We start from the raw sequence: 20,960 nt of genomic DNA, 5'->3' as shown, positions 1-20,960 counted from the left end.
GAGACTGGAATCTCTGCTGGAGGCTTCTTCGCCCCAGTCCCAGGAAATAGGACTGCACACCTGCAGCAGGTTGGTGAGAAGTGGGGCACGGATCTGCCCTTGGCCAAGTTGGCACTGTCCAGGCAGGACGTTAGCCATGAAGGGTTCAGACTCCGTTGGCCTGAGCAGAAGAGCAAAACAGCATTAGGTCCTGCGGGTCACCCGGCTCCCTTTAGCCTCCCCCTCCCCCTGCACAGAAACACCTTTCCTGATCCAGCCCCTGGAGCCTGTGGACAGGACAGGACTCACACCTAGGAACTAGTCAAGTCTCCCCAGCCACCGCCTCCCTCTCCCCCTCCTCCTCCCTCTCTCTTACCCCCACCCTCTCTCTCCCTCTTTCCCCCTCCCCCTATTTTTTTCCTCTTCCCTACCCCCTCTTACCCAGCTCAGTGCAAAGAGTACTCCACATCTGGGTATCTGAAAGCTTTCAACTCACAGATGCAATGTAGTGGATTCATACAATTACTCCACAGTTTTAGATATAGTGGTTTGTGGTTCCAAGTACTTTGTATCACCGTAGCACATTTCTTTTCAGGATCATCCCTATAGAGTGAAGTGTACTAAGATAAACTTCCCTCCTGCCCCTTCCTCCCTTCTCCCAACTCATCCTACATAAAGTTGATCCAAGCCCTAATTCTCCCTGCCTAAGGCCACATCAGTATGATCAAGGACATATCTGGACTTTCACTGGAAGAGGCTTTAACACTGGGACAGGGATTTCCCAAGATGGAAGCTCCAGTTAGGGAACATGGGTGATAACAGCTGTTTCAGCATCCCCTGGATCAATCTACAGTGAAAATCCATCACTCCCTCACTTCCATGGGGCAGCAGTAGTGCCCAAGAGGCCTCAACTGACAAAGTGCCACTTGGGTTGGGTTGCCTGGCCAAACAACAGAAGTGAGGGGCCAGAGTATAGTGGGTAGGGCATTTAAGTGGGTTCAATCCTTAGCACTCCATATGGTACCCCGTGCACTGAGCATTGCCAGGTATACATCCTCCCCCCTAAAAAATTTGTTTAAAAAAAACCTGTAAAAACACAAAAAGAAAAAGAAGAGTGCGGGCTGTTAACCGAAAGATTGCTGGTTCGTGCCCACCCAGGGATGCCAGTTGTGTAAAAACACAAAAAGAAAAAGAAGAGCGCAGGCGAGGGAAGGGACGGAGCCAAGCCGGTTGGTCTCAATCGCAGTTTATTCCAATCTCATCTCCATTCTCCTCTGATTCTCCTCCTGCTTCCTCCTCCCCCATCCTACTTCATTCTCCTTCTCCTCTGGATCTGCCCTGGAACTCGCCAGCACTCGCCCCCAGCCCCCTCTCAGAGCCACCTTTAATCCCCCCTCATCCAACCAGATGAGGCCAGAGCTGGGGTTTATCATAGGTGTGGTTACAATCCATAGGGGGTAAAGTTCTATCCCTTAGGGGATGCTTTCACTAGGACAGAATCTCTTTCAGCAGGACATCCGCCCAAGAGCGGAATCCCATGGGTGTGTTTCTCCTCTCTTTGTCCAGCTAACATATAAGTATTCATATTATAAATCATTTTGTATGGACGTAGCAAGAGACGCATTAAGCTTATAAAATTGCTCTCCTGGGCTCACCTCGATCTCAAACTACAGTGCTCAGGCCAGATTAGTCTTTCCTAGCCCTAGCAGGGTCCTAGTCTCGTTGTTGCTTTTGGATCATGACATGTCCATGACCAAGCTCTTAACATATAGTTAAGCATTAGGCGCTTTGGCCAGGCCCATCTCGATGCCAGGGTAGCACATAACTCACCGCTTGCCCTGGGTCCGTCCCATCCCTTGTCGGGACCCTGCTTTTGGGGGTGCTAGGAGTAAGGGCAGCTGAGGCTTAAGTCCAGAAAGCAGATGCCCGGGAGTGAATAATATTTGAAGCCAATTAAATCCCATGTTACCAAAGCATATTAATAAATGTCTTTCTTTGTCCACACAAAAAGGATATTGTTTTAAAGTAAACTATTCAAAAGACATAAGAGAGGAGAAAGACAATATTAACTTACAATACAAGTTCACTGTCCTGGCAAGGTCTGACCTTACAAATTAAGAGAGTTTGATTAGAGGAAGAGCAGATAAACTGGTAGAAGTGGTTACAGATAAACAAAGGAATGGGAGTGACTCGGGAGCACTTTGATGGGCGTGACTGATATACCTAAGCTCCTAGTGGCAAGGGGAGCAGGACATACCAATGTAGTCTAGAATTGTTTAGAGATTATTACCAGATAAACCCAAACTCTGTGGCAAGGGAGAAAGGACAAACCAATGATATCCAACAAAAAAACAATTTAGAATACTAGCATTTATCAGTTGTGAGGTTCTAGCAAAATCCTCAGCTCCCACTGAGAGAAAGATGGCAAAAGTCCCAACCTAGTAAAAATATTTGCCACAATCTGCTAGAGATGGGGATAAGATGACAGGACTGCCTTAGAGTTATTCATCAAATATAGGAACAAGCAATTACAATGCTAATTTGTGGAGATTTGGATGAGAACACGGAAATACTATACTTTTTTTTCTTTTGCGGGGGGGCTCTTTTGGGCACTCCCCGCAATGCTCAGGTTACTCCTGACTCTGCACTCAGGAATTACTTCTGGCAGAACTTTAGGGACATTAGGGAATGGTAGGGATTGAACCTAGGTCAGTCACAAACCCCTTCTCGCTGTACTATCCGGCCCAATACTATACATGTTTTGAAGGAATTATGGGGTTGGAAATGGCCAGAATTCTTAAACTTACCAATGTTCTCTTTCATCAGGGGGTCTGTAGTGGATCCAGTAAGGACCAGACCAGGGAAGCTCATCAAACAATGAATAGAAGGCATTTTTAATTTTATCCTGATGGCAGAGAGCAGAGGTGGAAAATGATCAGAATGGAAAGTCAGGGGGGTGGTTCAGAGGTCTAGAGCACATGCATTACATATGGAAACCCTAGGTCTGGGCCCCCAAACACATTTGTGTGTGACCCCTAAACCAAAAACAGCATGGGGTAGGGAAGAGGGAAGTAAGGCTAATGGAAAACTGACACCTGGAAACCTGCCGGCTTTACTAAGGGACAGTACCAGCTTGAGCGCATCCACTCCCAGGGACCTGTCCCACAGCCCCTGCAGATGCAGCCCGCCTTCCACTTCCCTCCCCACTGTGTCAGGGATTCTGATGGCTTTGGATGATGGGGTCATTCTGTGGGCTGCTCTGATCCCCAGAAACCAGTCCCTGAGACCTGCCCCCCGGTACAGGATCCTCCAGTTGGGAGAGTGGGAAAGAGAACCTGTAAAGCACCTCAGCAAGTTGACAGCTGAGATGAGACAGATTCAAGGTGTAAGTCAGCTCATGCCAAGTCTAATCAGTTAAGGGCTGCCTGGAGGGAGCACTGTTTGTGGGAAATGCAGGCCATGGCCTGTGTGCCACGTGTGTGCTGCCACTCAACTGGATGCCACATCACCTCACCGACAGTGCCTGCTGAAACTGGGCATTAGGGTGTGCTTACTAGTGAATAACTTTCAGTGGCGATCATGTCAGATGACAGAGAATTACAATACTCTTGGCTCTCTTGCCAAGTTTTCCTTGTAGGTGAAATGTGAAAGCAAGTCCCTCTTTTCAGTGTCCATCCAACAGGACAGCAGAAGTCTAAAAAGCAGAAAGAGAGTGAAGCCTCAGGGAGTGCAGAGGAACCCCAGCACGGGGTGGGAGTGAGTCTCTGCACTCAGGCATTGACACCTCCCTGGGCCCTTTCCCCACGCCCTCACCCATGGCTGTCTTTGATCTTTGCAATCTTCCCTTTACCTCCCCTGGAAATGCCATTCCTGGTATTCTGGTTTGCTTTGGTGCCAGGGGTTGAACCCAGGGCCTCACACACTCAGTTACCACTAGCCTACTCCCCAGACTCCATCCTGTGTATTCTAAGAGCCTTTTCCATTCAACATGACTCCTTAATCTTCAAGGCTGCTTTGTCAGGCTGCCGGCCCTGTGCCCAGCTTCTTCACTGCAGCCACCCCACCTTCTAGCTGGCCTCACCTGGGCCCACATTAGGGTCATCAGGCTTCTTACTCATCAGGCTTCTTACTTCTTTACTTACCCTGTAAACACTTCCCCTGAACATTCAAAATGTTCTCACCTCCTGCAAGCTGCTGGGGGCCCTCTCCTCTCCCCAAGGATAGATAGCCTTGGTCCCCATTTTACCTACTTTGTCAAGATGCTTGTGAATTCTCTTCACTTCTCTCCTCCCCACCTCACAATTTGTCTCATCCCTGCTCTTTTTTCCTGACTCTCCATGGGAAATAGAAACCCACACCCCAGCCTGTTCTCCAGATTCACGTGCCTTGTAGTTGTCGCCCATCTGTCCTACTTCTGTCCCTCAACAATAACTTTTCTAGTGCACCTTCTCTTTGCTCTACATCTCCCATAGATGTTGAGCAAAGCTACCCTCTTGAGTTAGAAGGCAGAGCAATTAACTGATGGGAGGGGGCTGTAGCGATAGCACAGCGGGTAGGGTGTTTGCCTTGCACGTGGCCGACCCAGGCTCAATTCCCAGCATCCCATATGGTCCCCTGAGCACCAACAGGAGTGATTCCTGAGTGCAGAGCCAGGAATAACCCCTGAGTATTGCCAGGTGTGACCCAAAAAGCAAAATAAATAAATAAATTGATGGGAGTTTAAAGAATTAAAAAGACATTGAAATGACCTGATGGAAGAGGACCAGGGCATTCAGCACCATGAAAAGTTGCAAGGACCCTTCAGCTATGTCAAGGATTTAATATATTCAGACCAGAGCAAGAGAGAGTCGATGGAGAGTTTTACACCCAGGAGCTGTGTCAGCACCCAGACACAGTGCTGTGAGCCTTCCATAACCTTTGATGCAATTAACAGGGATGGTATCATCCAGTCAGGCTGATAATTCATGATCAACTTTTTGTTTTCTGAAGATAAGCCTGGCAGCATTTTGAGGAGTGGATTGGGAATGGGAGAGAATGTCAATGGAAAATATCCTGAAAAACATCAGCTAGCTGTTGAGGTTATCAGTGGAAGTGAAGGAGGTGGGCAAAGGTGCGAATGGCTAGAGACTTGGTGGTGGGAACCCGGGGGATTCCACTCTGACTGGACAGCTGCTGAGCGTGAGGAGAAACGTGGTAGGATAAAGCACTTCTCTGAGAGCAAGTGAACCCCAGACAGTTGCCCACAGTGACAAGGGCCAGCTGAGGTTGGTAGATCAGCACTAAATGCAATGACCACACCGTGTGCCAGTCCTGGATGCAGGGTAGGGGCACTTGGTCTATCCCAAGAAGATACAGCAGTGACAAGCACCAGAAAGACAACAGAATCGTGAATGGTTGTGACAGAGCCCAGAGTCCAGAAAAAGGACAGGGGGAGGCAGATAGAATGGAAAGCCAGAAGTTTATTTTGGGGGGGCGGGGGCGGGGAGAGTCTTGCTGAGGGTGAAGGAGGGTGGAGAGGGGATGTCCAAATGGAGTCTGGAAGGGACCTTCAGTGGAAGGAGTCAGGACTGTGGGTGCAGCTGCGGGGATGGTGGCAGCAAGGCTGGGACTGGGTGTGAAAGTAAGATTTGAGAAATGGGGTTCGAGGTGCTGCATATAGCTTCACTGTCTTCAGTCTGGGGGAAAATCCAGATGCCCCCAGAAGCCTTTTCAACCCTAAATCACCCCTGCAGGAGCCTTCCAGCCCCCTTGAGCTGGGAACCCTGCCTCCACACTCATCGCTGTGACACTGCCTCTCCCTTGGCCTGTCGTCTCCATCCCAAACTGGCTGGGCTCCTGCTTTCAGGATGGAGGGCCAGGAGCTTGGGGGTAGGTCAGTGCCGAGCACTTACCTCGCATGGCTTTAATCCCCTGATCTGCAGATTAGAAAAAAAAATGGATGAGCAACCCACCAACCCACCCGTACTCCACCCCCTCATTGTGGGTGCCATCCACCCTGGACAGCACTGGTCACCTTGCCCACCCACCCACAGACTGACTGCTCTCTGCCAATCAGTATTGCCTAACATTTGGGAGACCTCAGATGTGGTGAGAAGAAATGCTATAGGCCCTCAAGAAAATGTGCAAGCAACCAACATCACATCCAAATTCAGGCGGTTCCTGAAGCCTTGGCACTGAGGTCAAGTCAGGTGAGTTGGCTGCTTTGGCCAGTGTGAGGGCTAGCCCCCTCCACAGGAGGATCAGCTTTAGAGCCCAGTGAGTCCCCCTACTTGCTGCATAAAGAGGTGTCAGCCTCCTTATGGCTCACCATCCCTTTCCTGACCATCCCCAAAGCCCCAGAGAAATGATAGAGAAATGATAGGTAATAGATGGCTAAGGAGACAGATGAGTGATTGGTGATAGATGAGGGATTGATACATAATTGGTGGCTGGGTGAGTAAGTGAGATAATGATGGACAGATAGACAAGGGATTCATGGATAGACAGATGAGGGATTAACGGATAGATGAGGGGTTGGAAGACAGATGCGAGATAGATGATCAGCAATAGATGGGTAGTAGGTAGTTGGTGAAGAGGTTGGTAGATGGAGATTGGTCAGTGAGGAGTAGATTATCCGTGGATAGAGAGGTGATAGATGGCAGATGGGCAGGTACACAGACAGATAAACGAGAGGAAGATGGGTACAGAGACCCACCCCACCACTAAGACCCACCCCTCACAGAGGCCCCCTCTCCTCCCACTGTGGTTCCTGGCCCATACCTGGGCTGTTACAAGTGAAGAATTGCCTCAGCTTGTCCCTCATGCTTTCCATGCTTTTCAGCCTCTGCTCCAAGTTACTCCTTTGTTCCTGCTCACTCCGCAAGGTGTTCTTTGTCTCGTCCTGCTCCCTGCGGCAGTTGTCCAGCTGCCTTTGGGTGTCCTGACCGACCTGCTGCACTTTGTGTAGGGACTCCTCTCTCTGGGTCAGCTCCAGCCTGGCCCCCTGCAGCTCCTCCGCCTGCTGCTTCAGCTTTGCCTCTGCCTGGTGGAGCCGCTGCCCCAGGCTGCTGTTGGTGGATTCCAGATTCCTGTGCGCCCGCTGGAGCTGCTGAGACACCTGCAGATCTGTTTGGCCACAAAGATATATTTTGGGGGGTGGCTTTCTGCCTTGTGCTTCTTGCAACCTTGCTGACTGCGGGCAGAAGGAGGAGCTGGAGGGAGGGGGGAGGAGATGACCTGCAACAAACCTGGAGTCCACCACCCACAGGGGCAGGCCCAGTGAGACCCCAGCACCCAAACCCCAAAGTTAAAGAGACCTGTCTGGGGACAGTCAAGATTCGAGGTGTAGCAGCCAGGGCAGGAGGCATCAGGGAGGAGGGGTGGAAAATTGTGGGGGTGAGTGGGAAACACAGGCACCCCCATACTCACAGCGCACCCCCAGGCCGATGGCGGCCACCCCCAGGAGCAGGCAGCCGAGGAGCAGGCCCAGAAGGACGTACTTCGTGCAGATGGCTCGGCCTGGGAGAGGAGGACGAGGCGCGTGAGATCGTGAACCCTGGCAAAATCCGTGCACCGAGGGGGCGTGGGGTGGGGTCATGGGAAAGTGTACCCACACCCAGCAAAGGCCCTGGGGGGCAGGGAGTCCATGGTGGATGGGGTAGGGGGTGTCGCTGGTGAGCTTCCTGATGATGGGGAGCGAATACTTAGACACAGAGGGTGGAGGTGGGGGTCCAGGGAGGTCCCTTAGTAAACAGAGGGCAGGGATCAGGGTCTAGGTGTTCAGGTTGGGGCATAGATGGATGACAGGAGTAGAGCTGGGGCAATCTCAAAAGCAGGGCTGAGGCTGCCCCCCAACACACACACACACACACACACACACACACACACACACACACACACACACACACACACACACACACACACATGGACCAAATTGGCCTGGGCTGCCAAACTCACCACATAGGACCCGCCCAGTGGCTAGGGGTGTCGCTGAAGGCCAGGAAGAGGGTTGCTGCTCAGAGCCCAGCCCTGTGCAGGGACCTATGAAGACAAGGAACCCTGGGAAATGCCCAGGTCCCCACCCTGCCATTGGCCACACCTATCTCCCAGGCTTGGGTCCTGCTCCGTCCTTCTTGGAGGGACCTCGTCAAACCACACACACACATACACACACACACACTCCCCACCCTCAGAACCCCCCTCAGCTGCTCCTTAAGGTCCCCCACCCTCTGGTACTAGTCCCCTCCTCACTGCCCCCACTGACGCCCCCCCCCCACCGCTTCATACCTCCCCTACTCTGAGGGGACACAACCCCTCCCCTCCTCTTTCCCAGACTCCCCTTCCTTTCCCGGGGGTATGGGGACTCCAGGTCGTGTCTAAGTGCCCCTTTACCTGCTTTGTCCCCTGGTCCTGAGGAAGCCAGGCTGGCGAGGGCCCCCGGGGCTGGGCACACCTGTACATTCTCATAGGTGAGGTCCCCGTCCTCATCCACATCTGCTGGGAAAGGTGGGGAGGCTGTGGAAAGGGGACACAGAGGAACCGCGGGAGGAAGAGGATGAGCCCCCCAGGTGCCCCCTTACCCTGGTCCAGTTGGCAAACAGCATTCTTTAGGGGGGCCTTGACAAACCGCAGGTCCGCGTAGGTGATGGACTCGGCCATGGCCAGACACGCTCGTACCCACCTGCACCCCAGGCTCTGGGGACTGGGAGTGCCCCTTGCTTCTCCCTCTGATACTCTCTCTTGTCACTCGTCACTCGTCACTTGTCAGTGGAGCTCAGCTTACCCTGTGACTTCCAGTCACAAAAGAGGAAGAGGAGGCGGAGCCCCTCAGAAATCAGGGGAGGGGCTGGAGCGATAGCACAGCGGGTAGGGCATTGGCCTTGCACGCGGCTGACCTGGGTTCGAATCCCAGCATCCCATATGGTCCCCTGAGCACCGCCAGGAGTAATTCCTGAGTGAAGAGCCAGGAGTAACCCCTGTGCATCGCTGGGTGTGACCCAAAAAGCAAAAAAAGAAAATCAGGGGAGAAGAAACAGCACAACTAGGAAGGGGGTGGTCCCTGAGACTCTGCTGTGGCCTGGCTGCTCCTGCCTGTACCCTCCCTTTGTTCCCCGCACACCCCCTCCCAGCACTGTCCTCCTGAGCATCCACCCTCGGTCAGCTGTCTGAGCTTTGTGCCTGCAAGCCCCAGAGATGCTCCCCAAGTTTGCTCTAGGCAGGCGTCATCCCCTCATCCCCCTGGGGTGCTGGGGGCTCCAGAGATGGCTCTGAGGGCTGGAGCAGGTGCTTTGCCTGCTCGATCACTCACGGTCCCCAGAGCACTGCTAGGAGTGAGCCTCAATCACCAAACTGGGGAGTATCCCCCCATGAGCTATCCCCCAAAAGACAAAAAAAGTGTTGCAAGGTTCTAGCATAGCTTCTAAAGCCTGAACCCCCTCATCCCAGAATTCCCTGCAGACAGGGCCTCCCAAAAGGGGCTCCTGATTAACTGGCTCTCATCTCCCCCACATCTGTTTGGGGCTCCGGGTCCCCCGCTGTCCTCCTGCTCCAGCACCGCCCAGACTACACACCGCATTTCTCATTCCCATGTTCCTCCTGGAAGGGGTGCAGCCTCTGGGGTTGGGGGTGTTGGAGCCCTGGGGTGGTCAGTCTCTGCTGATACCCCAGACATCTCCTCAGCCCCTCCCATAGCCTCTGCCTTCCTCACCCCAGGCTGCTCGCAAGCCTGTGGCCTCTCTGAGTGCCGGGACACAGGGGCCTGGGAGGTGCCTGCCTGGACGGGGCGGACGGAGGGTGAGAGAGAACCCCAGCTCTGCACTTTGGAAAAGCTGGCGGCCAGGACAGGAGAATCGGGGAGCTGGGGAAGGTAAGAGGGGCTGCAATGGAAAGGCTGGGGAGTGGGCGTTGCACGCGGGAGCCCCAGGAAGAGCAGTGTGGGTCTGAGTGCTGGACCCGCCGAGAATTTGGAAGTCTTGTTTTCTTCTTCCTTGACAGTATGTTGGCTGGCGGTCACACAACGGGCAATAGTGCTGCCAAGCCAGTGTGCTGGGTGGGAGACCGGGGGAGACCAGGGGAACCCACACAGCCGCTGAGCCCATGCTGGCACGTGGGCTGGGCTGGGGACTGAACTAGGCCTCGTGGGCTTTCGCCTCTGGGCCCTCCTGGGTCCCCCCAGAATAGTTTCTTTGGGAGAGGCCGGAGTTGGATCGCACCCAAAATCACTCCAGGGCTACTTTGGTGCGGTGCGCAGAGGGCTGTGCAGTGCTGGGGTGGTGCCTCCTGCACCCAGGCCCGAGTCCTGGCCCTTTGAGCTTGCTCCTTGGCCCCAGGGAGCAGATATTTTCTTGGTTTGGTTTTGACTTCTGTCATGCTTTCCTAGTAAAATCCCTCCTTTGAAAAGTCCAACACTGGGGCTGGAGCGATAGCACAGTGGGTAGGGCATTTGCCATGCACGCGGCCGGCCCGGGTTCGATTTCCAGCATCCCATATGGTCCCCTGAGCACCGCCAGGGGTAATTCCTGAGTGCAGAGCCAGGAGTAACCCCCGTGCATTGCCGGGTGTACCCTCCCCCCCAAAAAAAAGCAGAAAAGTCCAACATTGGGCAGAGAGAGAGCCCAATGGGATGAGCATATGCTTTGCGTGTAGGATGCCTGGGCATCACCCCCAGCCCACTTGGGCCAGAGAGCACTGCTGGGTGTGACTCAGAAGAAAACCCCCCCAAACTCACAGCAACCCAGAATTCCAACACTGTCCTTTTATATACAACTCCACAAAAGATGGGGCCTGTGTGGGGGTAAGATAGGGCTGAGAGGCCCTAGGGACAGGAGAGAGGGAGACGGGGAGGGCTGTGGGGTGCAGGGTGGTTTCCTAATGTTCTTTACCAGGGTGCTGTCTAGTATGTGATGGAGCCACAGAAGGGACCTCTTCTGTGTGAGAAGAAGCTCTGGAAGTGTTCCCAGTCCCTGTCCCCAAGCCCCACCCCAGCCTGCAGCTGTGGGGAGAAGATGGGGAAGGGGTGCTCAGCCCATGTGTGAGATTAATGGGGTATGCAAAATACTCAGGGGCCCACTGACCAATGTACCTGAATGTGCGTGAGCCTGAGAGTGTGAGTGCATATCTGTGAATGGGAATATGTATCTGAATGCATACAATGTATGTGAGTGTGTGTGTGTGTGTGTGTGTGCACTCCCCACGTTCTTGCCGTGTGTTGGGGTGTCCTCCCTCCCCTGTGTCCATCCATGTCAAACCTGTGGGGGCGTTTGCATGTGACGCGCTCCTGTGGCTCCAGATGGCCTGTATTGTTTTTCCACCACAAAATGAGGGGACATTTTCAGAAGTCTTGAAAAGGCCCTGGGGTCAGTCACCGTCTACAGCTAGTTCCTTTTCAAGGTCCACTGGTTCCTGAGGTGTCCCTGCAGCTGTTAACTGTCCCTCTTTGATGAAAGTTTCCAGCCGCTGATATTCATCCCTGCCCCACCCCAGACACACTGGGCCGATGGCGGCAGCGGTTTGTGTCAGTGACTCCCTGGGGACCTCTAGGGACTGTGAGAGTGAGTGGGAGTGAACAAGCAGCTGGTGGCAGCCGTGGGTGGGGGCAGTCAGGGTGCGCCGTCCTGAGGTGGGGGTGGCAGGAGCACTCACAGTAATTCTGGCCCCGTCCAGTTCTCAAAACCCAAACACAAGTGAGCAAGCGGTGGGTGGCCTGGTCAAATGGCCAGACGTACTGCGGGAGGCGAGCGGAAGAACCTCCATACCCACCATGCCTCAGATGTGGGAAGCAGCCCGGTGTGGTCTGCCTTCCCCTTGGGCTCTCGGCGGGGCGTTGCGTCTCTCCCACGTCCCTGCATCTGAGACTAGCGTGTGCCCTCCCCTGCAGTGTGGCGCGGAGCCTTCTCCTGCCCCATGTGTGCCTCATGGCGCCTCTGCAGGATTGATGCCCCATGGACATTCCAAGCTGAACTGAGGGCACCCCAGGCATCTCCCCGCTCCTCGCCACTCACCCAGCTGGGGCTGCTTAGAGCTGTAGCACCTGGACTGTTCCACTTCCCTGGGGCCCGGAGATCATTCGAGAACTTAGAGAACAAACACTAAAGCCATATCCAGGCCCCTCCAGACAGGGAAACTGTGAAGGAGGAAAAGAGGGGAAATTCCACCGATGAGGCATCTGGGAAGAATTGGCCCGTGGAAAGGGGCTCATCTGATAAACTCTGGAGAAAAGCGACCACGTCAGACCTTCTCTGACTCACGCTGGCAGTGAGGTGTCTCCTCTGTAGATAAGCGGAAGCAGAAAATGGCCTCTCACCAAATATTGGTAACTAAATCCAGAGCCTGGGGGCCAGGGAGTTAGTACAACAGGTAGCGCTGCTTGCCTTCCACATCATCAGCCTGGGTCCAATCTCTATGAAAATATCTGCAGAGTCAGGAGGGATACATCACTTAACTAACTGATCGCTAAAGCCAGTGTGTTTGTGGTCAACCCCAGCTCTCAGAGGGTTCCAGCCCATCTCCCACTGTGACTGTAAAGCAGAACCTTGCATTCCTGAAAATTGTAGATCTAGGGCTGGAGAGATAGTACAGGGGTTAAGGTGCTTGACTTGCATGTAATCACTTTGAGTTCAATTCTCACGTACAGTCCCCCTGAGCATAGCCAGGAGTGACCCCTGAGCACAGAGCTAGGAGTAAGCCCTGAGCTCTGTTGGGTATGGCCCAAGCCCCACGCCACCTCACATAATAAATTGTATGTCCCCAACTCCCAGTGAATTTGAATATATCTTCATCTTTGGTGGCCAGATAAATTTATGCTTTCTGTACTAGATATATAGTACATAGTTTTACTCACACACACACACACACACACACACACACACACACACACACACACACACAAGGGCGTGCACACACATACCACCCCAACATTCCATTTCAAAGCATTTCATGTTTAAGGAAAACAGCAATAACAATATTTGACTACTTTTATGCCCTTTGTCTAATGTTGGCCAGGCAGACTAGATGGCTCTTAAGGTCAGTGGGCATCTTTGCATAAGGGAGGCCTAGGTTCCACGCCTGGCATCACCTGGTTCTAAGAACTACCAAGAGTGACCCCCAAATACTGAGCCAAAAGTAGCCCCTAACCATACTGTGTCAACTCCCCCAAACAATAGCAACAATAAAGACTAAATCCGAATGTTCTTACCATAACAAATAAACAACGGGGGCCCAGGGATCGGTTAGAGGCACGAGCCCCAGCCCTGCAGCCCACAAATGCTGAATGTGATCTCAGCAGCTCTCCTATTTGGAAACTTCACTGTATCACTGTAGCACTGTCATCCCGTTGCTCATCAATTTGCTCGAGCGGGCACCAATAATATCTCCATTGTGAGACTTGTTGTTACTGTTTTTGGCATATCAAATATGTCACTGGTAGCTTGCCAGGCTCTGCCCTGCTGAAGAGATACTCTCGGTAGCTTACCAGGCTCTCTGAGAGGGGCGGAGGAATCAAACCCGGGTGAGCCGAGTGCAAGGCAAACATCCTACTCGCTGTGCTATCGCTCCAGCCCATTTGGAAACTTCAGCCCCCAGAAAATTATTACATTCTCAATATTTATATGAAGGTAATGATGTAATGCGGTAACCATACTAGTAATCATAATGCAATATATATAACTGTAGCAAATCAACAGTGTTTGCACCTTAAACTTGGTGTTATGTCAATTATAACTCTTGAAAAAAAAAGCCTCAGTCAGAGAAGTAGAACCATTAGGATATACACATACATGCGCACGGGTTTGTTTTTCCATTAAGAGATCCATTACGAGATTGGAGGGAAACAAGGCTCTTGTCTTGGACGTGGCTGACCCAGATTCAGTCCCTGATACCCCATATAGTCCCCCAAACACCTGCAGGAGTGATTTATCCCTGAGTGCAGAGCCAGAGTTTGAGCATAGAGTGTGGCCCAAAATCCAAAAAAAAGAAAAGAGAGGCAAGATCTGTTACACGGGACTTGTCCTTCCACAACTATGCAGTTCTGAGAGAAGGTTAAATAGCATTCAAGCCCACTGGCTGCTTCCGATGTGGGAGCTCCAGGCTGCAGGGCCAGCTGAAGACAAGGGAGGCGGAGCCGAGAAGAGAAATGGAAAGTGGGACCGCAGGGAAAAGCGAGGAGAGAGGGAGCCCAGGTGTCTCTCACTGCTTCATCAGGTGGTGTAATGCCCTGCTCAGAAGCTGGCCTGTCTTGCTCGGGCATCTGACATGCTTTTACCATCTTTTGAACTCTTTCTTGGCTGGATCCGAAAACCAACTCTTCATCTCATTCCCCTCCCCCCTGTCAATTACTAATAGTTGCCATTCTGTCCCCCTGAGATAGCCACGTAGGATTCGTCTAGCATGTGAAAACAGAACAACTATTTCCATCCTACCCTCAACTTCCTCCTCACCACAACCAAAAGTGTCTTCAGATTGCTCTCTTCCCACTTTCTCTTCACCCCTATAAGCCCTGGAACACTGACCTCCCCTTTATTCCCACCCCTTGACCCCAGAATGTCATTGAGATCCATCAGTTCTTATTAAGAATTCCTTTACAGGATGCTCTCTCTGTTTTATGTTCTATCTAGCATGTGTATTATGCTCTATAAATATACAGAAATAGAGATATAAATACAGAGATCATGGTTCGATGCTCCCCACTGCTCTCTTTCCTCTTCTCTTCATCTCCTATCTGTTCTAATGCCTTTATTATTATTTTTTCCTTCAAAGGTTTTGTCTTGGGGACTTGAAGGGGGAGGCCAAAAACAAGTTCTAAAGCTTTTTTTTTTTTTAAGTTTTTAATCTTAATAAGGACTAAACGATCTCAACAAAACTCTGGAATGAGGGAGTGGGGATAGAAGGGAGGTCCCCACTCCAAGGTCTAGGATGGGAAGAAAGGGAGGAATGAAAAAAAATAGAGGGAGAAGCAAAGAAATCTAAACTTTCTCTCCATCTTGGCTAAGTCTGAGTTACAGAGTTTTTCTTTCATTATCTTACATTTGGTTTGACTGGTTTTTGCTTTTGTTAATTTGTTTTTTTTTTGTTTTTTTTTTTTTTTTTTTGCAGTGCCAGGCATTAAACCCAGGGCCTTATACATGCAAGGCAAGTTCATGCTCTGAGTCACATTTGCAGCACTCCCTACTCCCATCCACCCCTTCCACCCAAGATTACTCTTCACTTTTTTTTTCCTTTTTGGGTCACACCTAGCGTTGGACAGGACTGATCTCTGGCTCTGCACTCAGGAATTACTCCTGGCGGTGCTCGGGGGACCATATGGAATACTGGGAATCGAACCTGGGTTAGCTGTGTGCAAGACAAACGCCCTACCGGCTGTGCTATCGCCCCAGCCCCTCACTTTAAAATTAAAAAAAAAAAAAAAGACTTCCTGGGATACAGAACAACAACAACAAAAAGTTTCTTGCTGAAAGTATAAAGACTCCCCATATCCTTAGAGTTTGGGAATTCATTTTTCTCTTTAATTCTTCCATCCTTCTCCCTGATTTTTGAGGAACCCATAGCAGCTGTCTGAAGGTCACTCCTGACCGACCAGTGCTCAAAATGGAGCTGGGGCCACCAGCATGCAAAGCTTGTGTTCAGCCCTTTCAGTGGCCAGGCCTGATTGCTGGATTGTAGCTGTATTTGGCTGAGTGTGTGTCCTTTCCTATTAGTCCGGACTAGAACTTAAAGTCTTTCTTTAGGGGCCGGAGAGACTGTGCCGCAGGTAGTGTGTTTTCTCATGATCAACCTGGGGACTGAGTGTGACTCAAAAACACAAACAAAAACAAAACCAACTGACAAAACGTCTCCCTTATGTCTGCATTCATTTGTGGTATATAAAAATAGATATATAATTTTGGGGCTAGAGCAATAGCACAGAGGGTAGGGCGTTTACCTTGCACGTGGCTGACCCAGGTTCGATTCCCAGCATCCCATATGGTCCTCTGAGTGCTGCCAGGCATAATTTCTGAGTACAGAGCCAGGAGTAACCCCTGAGCATTGCTCGATGTGACCCAAAAAGCAAAAAAAAAAAATCTATTAATTAATTAATTAAAAAATAAAAGAACACACATCAAATAACTCATTGATTTAGTCATTGACGGCTTTGTTGACAATCTTTTAATAGAATGATTTCAACCTTAGCTTGTAAAATGTATGGTTCTATATATTTTATATATCTTTTGAATTATGACTTTCCCTTTTCTAATTGCAATTTAACAAAAAAAATATTAAATCTGAACCAAAAAATAACATCTTCTTTTAGTTCAGGGACATTGCCTTGATTATTTAATTATGACCTTTCTTCCGTTTTTTTCTTTTTTCCCTTCTGGAACAGAATTTGCAACTAAAGTCTCCTGGGTCTGTTCCAATTTCCCATTTTCACCACATGATTTACATCTGCAGATTTTTGTGGCAGGTTTTGAAATACTTCATCTACTTCGTCTACCACTGGGGCTAGAGCAGGACCCTCCTCTCCTGTGAATCACGGACGACAAACAAATGTGCTCGGTTCTGATGCCCTCTGTTCGAGTTCAGGGAAATCTTTTGCATTTGAGCTTCAGGGATCTCTCCCAACTGTGGTGTCGGGATTCAGCAATTGCTAGTTTTCCCCTGGTCCCAGGGCCTGCATCTCCCAGTCTCAAGGGCAGAAAATCCATCCACAGCTCATTTGGGAAGCAATTCTGAGCTCACTGGAGGCAGCTGTTCTGGGCTGGGATTCTTAAGGATTGAGGAAAGCATCTAAGGGGAGTCCACAAACCCAGCAAAGCCAAAGATGTGGGACAAGCGGGGGACTCACTGCCCTTCTGAAAGTCCTCGCTCTTGTCCAGAAACTGGCATGCGAGGAACTCCCTCCACCAGCCCAGCAAGCCCACCTCCAATTCAGGAGTGAACAAAGCTGGGGAGCATCAGGAAGGAGGTGCAGAAGGGAATCTGTGAGCTCCTAGTGCTCTCCCAGTGCCCTCCTCTGAGGAGTCCATCTCATTGACAGAGGCAGGGATCAGGGGGAGAGTAGAGCCAGGGTCCCTGGTAGTACGTTCCTATGGGATGCTGGTGGGGAAAGTCCCTCTTACGTTTTTGACTCCCAGGACTACGATTTTTCAATCTTTGCGCTTTTTTGTTTATTTATGTTGGGGTCATACCCAGCAGGGCTCAGGGGACCATGTACAGTACCAGGATTTGAACCAGGGTTGAAGCCACAGCCACGTGCCAGGCAAATGCCTTAGCCTTTGCACTGTCTCTCCTGCCCAACCTTGCCACCTCTGACTTTCTGCACCAGAACTTCTTTGTGTTGAATCAGAAACACGTGGGCTGTTGAGCATACCCCACCATGTGCCAATGTCACTCCCTCCCCAATTTCAGCAACCAAATAAGTGTTTGGGGTCAGGATGTGACTCAAGTATAAAGCACAAGCCTTGAGTGTATATGTGAGGCCTGGGCTCCATCCCTAGCATCATGTGCCCCCCCCCCAAGTACCACCACCATCACCACATTGCCAAATGTCCCCAAGGGGGGCAAAGTCACTTCCGGTTGAGAATAGTGAGTGACATGGAATCTTTGTTTTTGTTTGCCTTTTTTACTGAGTGCTCACACTCAGTGAAAGTAACTGAGCCTTTAGCTAAGGACATGTGACAGAGGAGGAAATGTGAAGCAGTAGCGGGAAGCAGAAACATGAAGTAAAGAATATAAAATAAGGATGGGAAAGCAAAGTGGCCAAGGGGGAGATGTGGGCATAGAATGTGAAGAGCAGAGATACATATGTGCGATGAGAAAGAAGAACCACAAACTCCTGTCTCCTGGGTCCCCAGGCAGGCCGTGACTGAAGATCAGCCAATATTCCATGGGGTCCCTATTATGTCACAGGGACAGTTCTGTGCTTGTTATTCCACCTGTCCTCCCAATTGCATCAGCAGGCTTTACCATAAGTTTCTCTACACTTGGGAAATGAGTGGAGATTTTGTTTGTTTGTTTGTTTGGGGGCTACACCTAGTGGTGCTCTGAGGTCTCTGGGGGAAGTACACAGTTCTGGGGTTTGAATCCAGGGCTTCCACATGCAAAGCATGTGCTCCAGCCCTCTGAGTCATGTTCCCAGCTCCAGATGATGGTATTTCTTACAAAGAGAGACGCTGAAGACTTTAGTGACCAAGAGATGAGCACCCCCCCTTTTCAAAATGAGTACTTATATATTCAGTTCTTAGCCTCAAACTTTATAAGAAAATTCTTATTGAATCAAACAACGAGACTGTGAATGTCCTGCAAATAAAGTATGTCAAAGAACTGTAAATGGAACTTTAGAATGCTTGTTCTGCGTCTGGAGAAATAGTATAGGGGGTAAAGTGTCTGTCCTGCATTCAGCAAACCCCAGTCCAAACCCTGGCACCATAGATGGTCCCCCTGAACACTGCCAGGAGTAGCCCTGAGCACAGATCCAGGAGTAAGACCCAAGCACCATCAGATGTGGTCCAAACACACACACACACACACACACACACAAAGAAAGAAAAGAAAAAATTAGACATAGGTGAATAAGTGTTTGGTGAGAAGGGAGAAGCTCCTTGTGTGGTGCCTACAATGGGTGTTTAGACCAGATCTCTGATTGCTTCCTGCTAGCTGTATAATTCTAGACATTTCTATTTATTTTGGCTTGGGGGCACACCAGGATGAACTCAGAAGACGCTTACTCCTTGCTCTGGGCTCAGAGATCACTTTTGACAGAGCTCAGGAGACCATATTGGGTGCTGGAGATTGAACCCAGGTTAGCTGTACGCAAAGCATGCGCCTTACCCACTGTACTATCTCTCCAGCCCCAATTCTAGACATTTAGAAACTTGACAAGAGACCAGGTCAACACACACACACAATAAACAGAAAAATCTTAGGGCTAAGTGGCACAATAGGGCAGTAAAGTCAGTCAGGAAAGAATAGTTGATGGAGAACTTGAGCAACAAAGCTAAGATCTCAGCGGTTCATCATCTTTAGCTTTGGGGCTATTGGTCTTCCCCACAGTATTAGTCAGAACTTGTGGCTGCAAGTGGTAGAGTCTAATTTAGACTGACTTAACTCCCATCCTCGCCACGAAAAAGAGAGGGGGAGGGGGTGGAGAGGTTGTATTAGTTTACACAGCTGGAAAGCTCAAGGAATGACTAGATTCAGGATTTTCAAAGAAATAAGGCTGGTCTCTCTCCATGTCTTAGCTCTGCTTCCCTCCTGGGAACCCAAACCTGGAAGATTCACTCACAATGACACGGTGCAGGGCAAAAACAAAGACGGAATGTCCTAGTTTGGATGATTCCAAGCCTCACTGCTCCTGGGGTTCACTAAAGGTTTCTGCTAGAACCCAGCTTAGATGATTGACAGGGCAAGAAAAAAACTAAAGGACTGCGGGGACAGAGATGGTACATGGTACATGGTACATGGCCCAAGTTTCGGAAACGGGAAGAAAAGCAAACTTCAAGCCACACCCAGCTCCCCGCGGAACGAAAAGGATCAGTTCCGAGAACATCCGGAGGCGATTGCTCTGGGCTGGAGGTTCTCCAGGATTCAGGTGAACCAACTGGGGACGTCCCCAGCGGTGCGAACTACAACTCCCAGCATGCCGCAGGCTGGGCAACACGCCGCTAGCGCCGAGGTGGCGGCGCGTCCACCTCACGCCAGCAGGGGGCGCGCGAGGCGCAGCCGTGGCCACAGGACCAGGGCCGCACCCGCGGCCGCGAAGATCGGGTGCCCGGGCCGTCGGGGGGCGCCCGTGGTGTGGGTGTTGAGAACTTGTTTGCATTTCTCGGCTCGGCCCGGAGGGGTAGCGGAACTCCAGAGACAGGCTCTCACGTGCCCCGAGCGACCGGCGCCCTGCTCCTTCTTGAGCGCAGCAGCCCTTAGAACCCCACATCCCGCTGCGAGTGGTTCCCCGCATCCGGGCCCGCCCCCGACGCCAACCTGCCGCCCACTCAGCCCCTGCAGCCCGCCCTTAACTGCACCCGCGGCTCCTGGGGAGGCCGAAGCCGGGGTCCTCAGCGATCCGGAAATCCGGGAAGTTTGCTCATTGGGAGTGTCTGCGGGGGGCGTGGGGGGCCGTGGGGGAAATTCCCCTGGGAGGGGGTCCCCTTGTCCCTGAAGACATCAGGCCCAGGGCCCCCTGCTCTGTGGTTTCCTGGGATTCTAAGTGGAATGCAGTTTGAAAGTAAAGCCTCATCCCCCTCTTTCTTCGCCTCTCGGACCGCAGGGAGGCCTAGAGCCCAGCCTGTGGGATTAGTGGTGCGGTTAAGGAGAGAGCACGAAGGATGGGGGCGAGGGACTTTGCAACCTCCCCCAATGAATGCAACCTCGCAACCTCGCGGAGCTGGAACCTCTGCGCAGGGTTCGGGTCTGCACCCAGTGCCCACCCCTGGAAGGGTGCATAAATGCCGCTCCCCCCACACCCTCTCCCCCTACCACGTGGTTCCTCTTCCCTGCCAGCTGCCCCCAAAAGGGCCTCCAAAGCTCACAGCCTCACGGCTGTGGGATGCCCGTGGCAGAGATGCAGCCCTTTATGTCAATCTCAACATGCTTGATCAAGTTTATTTTTGAAAATCCTGGGACAGGACAGAGGCAGCAAGAGGGAGACCAGCATTCTGCCAGGGTTTCCAGATCAAAAGCCAGACCTGGGTTCCTCCTGCTGGTGGTTTCGTTGCTGGGGCCCCCTCCATCTGCCACCCCACCGCATGCCCTTGGACTGTTACCCCTCCCCTACAACCCATTTCCTGCATCTGAGCAGGCACTGAGGTGTCAGGGTGGCCTCAGTGGAGGATCTGGTTAAACTCCAGCAGACAGACAGAAGGTGGAAGTTGGGGGCGGGGGGTGTTAAAAGGAATAGGGAGTGTGATGGGAAGGGTTCTGCATCCCCAGGAGACTTCCAAGGGCTTGCCCGTCCCCTGCCATTGTCCTCACCATTCAGGTGGGTGATTGGGGAACCTGGGCCCTGGGTCTGGCTGGGACAGTCAATTGGGCGC

The 20,960-nt window shown here is 51.5% G+C and overlaps 1 protein-coding gene across 1 annotated transcript; it reads right to left on the bottom strand.

Annotated features, from left to right (window-relative positions):
• Positions 1-91: 91 nt before the first annotated feature.
• On the bottom strand, positions 92-8,683 carry CD72 (CD72 molecule). Its single transcript, XM_055125303.1, has 8 exons — positions 8,538-8,683; positions 8,350-8,451; positions 7,915-7,998; positions 7,387-7,476; positions 6,739-7,083; positions 3,534-3,673; positions 2,787-2,884; positions 92-582 (listed from the first exon to the last, which is right to left on the bottom strand). The coding sequence occupies exons 1-8, from the start codon at positions 8,614-8,616 to the stop codon at positions 426-428; spliced, it is 1,095 nt and encodes a 364-aa protein (XP_054981278.1). The 5' UTR covers positions 8,617-8,683; the 3' UTR covers positions 92-425.
• Between the last annotated feature and the right edge of the window lie 12,277 nt (positions 8,684-20,960).

Source organism: Sorex araneus, chromosome 1 (assembly GCF_027595985.1).
Source record: "Sorex araneus isolate mSorAra2 chromosome 1, mSorAra2.pri, whole genome shotgun sequence".
NCBI classification, from domain to species: domain Eukaryota; kingdom Metazoa; phylum Chordata; class Mammalia; order Eulipotyphla; family Soricidae; genus Sorex; species Sorex araneus.
The sequence above is the reverse complement of the archived record's forward strand: the minus strand, read 5'-3'. Positions and strand labels throughout refer to the sequence as shown.